The sequence below is a fragment of the Octopus bimaculoides genome, chromosome 2 (assembly GCF_001194135.2).
Source record: "Octopus bimaculoides isolate UCB-OBI-ISO-001 chromosome 2, ASM119413v2, whole genome shotgun sequence".
Classification (NCBI taxonomy): domain Eukaryota; kingdom Metazoa; phylum Mollusca; class Cephalopoda; order Octopoda; family Octopodidae; genus Octopus; species Octopus bimaculoides.
The window spans coordinates 83,609,006-83,616,038 of NC_068982.1; the positions used below are offsets into that span (position 1 = coordinate 83,609,006).

Below are 7,033 nucleotides of genomic sequence, written 5' to 3' on the forward strand. Positions count from 1 at the left end.
TGTGTTTATGTCCCTGAAATTTAGCGGTTTGGCAAAAGAGACCGATAGAATAAGTACTAGGCTTACAAAGAATAAGTCCTGGGGTTGATTTGCTCGACAAAAGGCGGTGCTCCAGCATGGTCACAGTCAAAATGACTGAAACAAGTAAAAGAGTATTTATACTTCAATAAAGGCGGGAAAGGTTTCATTTCGCAATTATCTCAAAGCTACAGGAATTCAATAACGTGATTTGTTTATTTTCTTAGCAATTTCATAGAGCAGTCGGATACGGCTGGCTTGAACAAATAAAGGGAAATTAATTTTGGCTGGTTACGGCCGGTTTGAACACTAAAGGGTTAAACTAGATGAGATGTAGTTTGGTTTTGTTCCAGGGAGAAGTACCATAGATGCCATCTTCCTAGTGAGGCAATTGCAAGAAAAGAATTTGGCCAAGTAAATCATTGTATTTAGCTTTTGTTGACCTGAAGAAAGCTTTTGACAGGGTTCTCCGCTCTACTATCTGGTGGTCTCTAAGGGAGCTAAGAGTAGAGGAGTGGCTTGTGAGAGCTGTACAAGCCATGTACAACGATGCAGTCAGGAAGGTAAGAGTCAGCCATGAATACAGTGATGAATTTAGTGTACAAGTTCACCAGGGATCAGTTCTTAGTCCACTTCTATTCATCATAGTTCTCCAGGCCATAACAGAGGAATACAAAGCTGGATGCCCATGGAAACTGCTATATGCTGATGACCTCACTCTTATTGCAGAATATGAAGCAGAACTGGAGAAGTTCCAAGTATGGAAGCAAAACCTGGAATCAATGAGCCTTAAAGTGAACCTAGCAAAACCTCAAGTTGTTGTAGGCAAGAAAGCGGATAAGGCTCTTTTTCCATCAGATAAATGGCTCTGCTCAATGTGTAGGAAATGAGTGGGAAGTAATACCATTTGTTGCACCCAGTGTAAGCCACAATTGCATAAGAGATGCAGTGGAATCACAGATAGGTTAACAGATAAGGTCACTTTCATGTGTGGAAGATGTGTAGGAATAATAAGCACTAACAGCATGTGGGACTTAGACACTCTCAAATGTCCAGGAAGCTCTCTTGAGGTTGTAGATATTTTCTGCTACTTAGATCACCACAGTAGTAACAGTGGTGGAGGCTCTGAAAGTATCATTTCTAGAATAAGAATAGGATGGAAAAGGTTCAGAGAGCAACTACCTCAGCTGAAAACAAAAGGACTTTCTCTCAGAATGAAAGGTAGATTGTATGATGCTTGTATACGAATGGCTATATTCCGTGGCAGTGAGACATGGGCTCTGAATGTAGAGGATGTGTAGACTGGAGATAAACGAAGATAGTATGCTCTGTTGGATTTGCAACATCAGTGTACATGGCTGAGAAAGCACCACTGTGTTGAGATATAAGTTAGGCATAAGAGGAATTAAATGTGGCATGCAGGAGAGGAGAATGCATTGGTTTGGACATGTGATGCGTATGAGTAAAGGCAAATGTATACAGAAGTACATCATCAAAAGTGGATGGTACCTGTGGAACAGGGAGACCCAGGAAGACATGGGATAAAATAGTGAGGACTGATCTCAGGATGTTAGGGCTCATGGAGGAAATGATAATGGACTGAGATGTCTTGCGAAAAGACTTGCCCACAACAGTAAAACTGAGTACTAGAAGCGTTGTGTCCCACCCACATGTAACAATATAAACTTTTTAGACCCTACCTCAAGAAACCAAACTACATTTCCTCTTCTAAACTGCATCTTTCCCTTCCTCACATTTCTTCATAAACTAGAATTGTCTCCCACTCCCCTTCCCTGCCCTCACTATCCTACTCACTGTATTGTTGCTTCCTCACCACCTTTATACCCAGGTTTTCACCAGTTACAGCAGCTCCCACTTTCTACTTGTGCCTTCTTGGCAATACCTGGCTATGTATATTATGACCTCCATATCTTGAAAGCATGCCCAGACAATTGCCAGTATTTATATCTCTCTTCCTTATTCTACCATCTCATCTATGCTCTGATCCTTGTTACTTGTGAGTATACCCTGGCACTTCACTACTATCTCTCTCCTGCTCTCTTGGACTTTTGCTGTTTCTCTCTCTCTCTCTCTCCCTTCTGGCTGGGTAGCCATGTATCTCCTCTACAGCAGCACACCTGTTTCTGTCCTCTTTCTTGTACCTCTCTCTCCCCTTCTTTTTCCTTCCCTCTCTGGCTGGGTAACCATGTACCCTCTCTATAACAAGACACCCATTTCTGCATCTATTTCTCTGTCACACTCTAACCTTTCATCATCTGACGCAAGGTCACCTCCTTCAATGCTCCCTCCTCTATAGTAAGACACTTGTTTCTGCCTCTCTGTAACCTTTCATTCTCTGACAAAATATCCCCTCCGCTAATGCCCTCTGCCCTCTTGAAATTCCATGACTTACAAATTACTTGGTGACCCTGCCAGTAATGGGGCCACATAAAACGCATCCAGTCCACAGTGTAAAATGGCTAGCATTTTGAAGGACATCCAGCTGTAAAAATCAGGACAAAATTGACCTCATGTATTGGTGCCATGTAAAAATCACTCAGTCCACTCTGTGGAGTCGTTGGTGTTAGGAAGGGCATCCAGCCATATAAACCCTGCCAAAACAGATGCAGTAGCCTGGGGTAGTCTTCCACCTAGCCAATTCCTGTCAACTGTCCCACCACTCATGCATGCATGGAAGATGGACATTAAACAACAATGATGATGATATATATAGATATATATATATATACATAAATATACAGACACAATCACACACACACATATATATAGTTGAAAAGGGGTTAAGAGTCTATACAAATCAAAAATTATGGTTAAAAAAGTAAATTAAGTTGGAAAAGACAAAAAAGCATATTTTAGAGAATGTTTGATATTTTTGTTACAGGGAGTGATTTAAAATATAACTGGTTTTCATGTATCCATCTCATCAAATATTAAAAAGAATCTTTTTGGAAGTCAAAGAGAAAAAAAAGTTGGGTGTTAACCCATGTTTTAGTGCATTGTGAAATTTTATTTTAGCATCACATCTTATATATGTTTCATCTATGTAGGTTTGAGCCAGTAGTTTCTATTCAGGATATAGCCAGCTCTGTGTGTGTGTGTGTGTGTTTGGAATATATTGTCAAAACATTTTTCCTTTTTTTCTATTGAAAGAATATGGTCAGTGGTTCAGTGGGTTTTTTTTAGGATGGTCATTCAAAGGATTTGGAAGGAATTATTTTTCATTTGCTTTGCTGTGCATGTGTGCATGTTGTTTTGCCTCTCTGTGTGTGTCTATGTATGTGTCTAGTTTTTGTTTTTTGGAAATATGTTTTGTATATTGTGGTGGGTGTGTAAATGCATGTATGTTTTTGGTTTTTTGGGGTAATATTTTGTGTGACAGATCCTTATTTATTAATAGTGGGTGTTTAGATATTTAGTTGTGGTTTAATTTTGCTAAAGAATTTGGTGGGAGTGTGTTGTTTGTTTTTTGTAGTGTGTGTATATTTTTAGTGGTGTATTTTTTTGTATTTTGAAAATATGCTCTGTAATTTGTGTGTGGGTTCATGATGTGTGTACTTGGTTTTATGGGAATGTTTGGTGTGTGTGTGTGCGTGTGAATGACAGGTCCTTATTTATTGATTAATGGTTGATGTTTCAATATTTAGTTGTAGTTTATTCTCCATTATTGGGTGAAAGAATATGAGTACTTGTAAAGCGGGGAGATTTTAAAATTGGGTAAGGCCATTTCCACACAGTTTGCAATGTGACTACTGAGGGGAATCTTCCTTTTGCTCTCATCTCAGATCTGTTGGCAGTGTATCATCATTCTTTTACGTAATGAAATGCCCATCTGTCCTATGAAGTTTTGTTGGCATCCACCACATGTTAATGCATAGATGAAGTTTCCAGAGTTTCAGGTGCAAAGCTTGTCCATCTTTAAATTTAAATTTTGGTCTTTCCATTAGGCATAATATACATACACACACACACACACACACACACTTACATATATAGATGTACAAATATGTATATTAATTGGAGCAGTCTCATGTGTAACCAGCTGAGAATGCAAAGACGATCAGGAACTCGAATGAGGATAGGAAGCTCTGAATGACCTGTCCTTTTTTGTATCGTCTAACTGTCCGGATGTTTTGTTGTCACCTGTTACATTCTTGTTCCATTTTTTTTTTTTCTTTTTTTACATGTATATTTATACATGTATATATACAAATACACATATACATACAGACTGTCCTCATTTAATGACCTACCTATTTAACGGCCACTCAGAGTTACGATGAACTTTACAAGCCGTCATTACATATTTTACAAAATATAAAAACTTTAAAACTTTAACTGTCATATTGTGTGCTGTACAAGAACTGCCGCCGTGATGGCAGCGTATCCCGAGCACCCAGCCTCACCCTCCGACACGCTCGCTCTCTCACTCTCCCGCCTGTGGTCAGTCAGGCAACACAGTCACGCTCTCTGTACTTATATTACTATTTCGTCTCTTTTTTCCATTTTCTCTTGCACCCCATACTACAAGATGCCTCCAAAGAGGAAGAATACATCTTCACCTGCAGCAGGAAGCGCCAAGAAACAATGGAGAGCTATTGATCTTGACACAAAAATGAAAATCATTACAGACTGAATTTGGAAGTGGAAGGGAATGACATTCAAGAATTAGTGGAGATCGAATTGGAAGCATTGCAGCACGTGGTGGTGGGAGGAGAAGAAGAAGAAGAAGAAGAAGAAGAAGAAGAAGAAGAAGAAGAAGAAGAAGAAGAACGAACGAACGAACGAACGAACGAACGAACGGACAGAAGAAGTACAAAAGAAGTTCACTGTCAAGGGATTAGCGAGTGTTTTCTCGAAAAAATTAATTCTGCTATGCTAGAACTTCAGGTGATGGATCCAAATTTTGAGCGATTTTCCAAGGTGGAAAGGCAGACAACTGAACTTTTCCGATGTTATCGAGAAATTTATGACGAAAAAAAAGAAGATAGCAAAGCAAACAACACTGACGGGATTTTTCATGCATTTTGATGTCAAGAATGTGTTGCTTTTGTAATCTTTATCCAAAGTAAAACAAAGTTATTATGTTTGAGTTTCCTTTAAATCTTTTATATATAATCCTGAGAAAAGTTTATTAGGCATCATATGTACTGGGCCTGGAATCACAAACATACTTACGATGTCTGAGCTAGAATAATACAGTATCCATATCTTAACTTTTAAGGTTTTCCTTGTGATAATCTTACTGTTACTCATTCATTTTTCAACAATTTATGTTAGTGATTCTTGGCCCTGTACTGCATATACTTCTTTATACAGTACGGTATTCTATTTTTATATGTACGTACAGTACACTAAACCTATTAAAAAAAAAAAACGTACCCTATGAATATCCGTTTAACAACGAATTTGCTTAACGACGGGCTGTTGGAACGTAACTCGGTCATTAAATGAAGACAGTCTGTATATAAATATATATATGTTCACATATATGTACAAATACATATACACACATATATACATATACTAGCAAATGCACCCATCCTTTGGATGGTGTAAATTATTATAATGGTGCACTCTGTGGATAGTTTAAGTTGAATTAGCCTGCAGTTAGAAGTCATTTCAAGTGTAAAATGTATAATTATCATTTTCATTAGCAGTTTATAATATGGTATTAAGCAACTTAGTTAATGGATAAATTTTTTTGAACACAAATTTGGCAGTTAGTAATAAATGAAAGTCCATGAAATCAGATTGCAATGGCAGTAGGCATTAAGGATCCTATACCTTACTTGAAGCATTTTGAATCATCTACTTATTTTTCTCGTAATGACAGACACAACTGCATTCAAGCTTTTTTCAATGAAAGCCATGTATGATATAGAAAAGCAAGCATTTATAGAAAACACACAAATAGAATAATGGTATGTACAAAACTAAATGTCAGAGCATGCCCATGAGCAAACAGCGTGCGTGAAGTAAGAAGGGTCATTGAAGGTAATGTACTGTTAACAGCAATCAAGGAAATGAAGCAAAATATTAATGAAATGCTTTCAGGAAGTCTGATTGCTAATGGCTACAGTTTGGCATAGATGTGAAGATTGCAGTAGAGGAATTACTATTGTAGGGCTGCTTTGTGGATGACACTTTTGGTTTTTCCTTCAGGAGCATAGATGAATAAGTTGTCTGATGGTTAACTCTGGAACAAATGACATAGAACTGTCCATACGAAAAACATGACTTTCAATAGTCCAATCCAACAACTTTTAGCAACTGACCATGTGCTTTGTTAATTGTCATGGCGAAGCTGAGTTCAAGAGGGAACTGAAGTCTCTGCATAGCATAGGGGCAGTCTGTTTGGGTAAGTGGAAATTTTGGAATGAAAACAGTATTGTTTTTGCTGTGTCCCATGATAATTTGGGCTTCAATGATGTGGTCTATCATTTCTTTGACCACAAGGCGAGTTCCACTGCATAATGTGGGTACATTTAGATTGCGTAGGAGAATGACAGGGCAACCAACTTTTAAGTGAAGTTCATGGGGAGGGAGTCCTGGAGGATCTTGGGAGTTGAGAAATTCTGTTGGAAAGCATGTACACTGATCAAGGTCAGTAATGGTGTCAACTGATCTGTAACAATGTTCTTGAGAAGGTAGCTAACTGAGTAAGTTGTAGCTTAGAGTGTTGACAGCTGCATTTGTAGGAGCAAGAACATCCCTGTCGAGAACCCAATCTGGTTTTATGTATTCCATTGTAAGATTTGGGTAAACGGCAGAACATAAGTCATCAAGGCTGGAGACAGTGTGGCCAATGGTGGTAGTGTCAATGTATCCATTGTGATAGGATGTAATTTGCCCATTGCCGATTTTAAAGAGTATTTCCAAAAACTAGGTTGTAGGCTGACTAGTCTGAAGGAGTGATCTCCTGTTGATGATGAGTTGTTTCAATTGGACATGCGACCAAAGGAGGGATTTTTTAAGGCAGGCATTACACTCATCA

General features: G+C 38.4%; 1 protein-coding gene across 1 annotated transcript; it reads right to left on the reverse strand.

Moving 5' to 3' along the window:
• Window positions 1-6,279: 6,279 nt before the first annotated feature.
• LOC106872535 (uncharacterized) lies at window positions 6,280-6,786 on the reverse strand. The gene is made up of 2 exons (XM_014919560.1): window positions 6,696-6,786; window positions 6,280-6,614 (listed from the first exon to the last, which is right to left on the reverse strand). Exons 1-2 carry the CDS (start codon window positions 6,784-6,786, stop codon window positions 6,280-6,282), a joined length of 426 nt encoding a protein of 141 aa, XP_014775046.1.
• Between the last annotated feature and the right edge of the window lie 247 nt (window positions 6,787-7,033).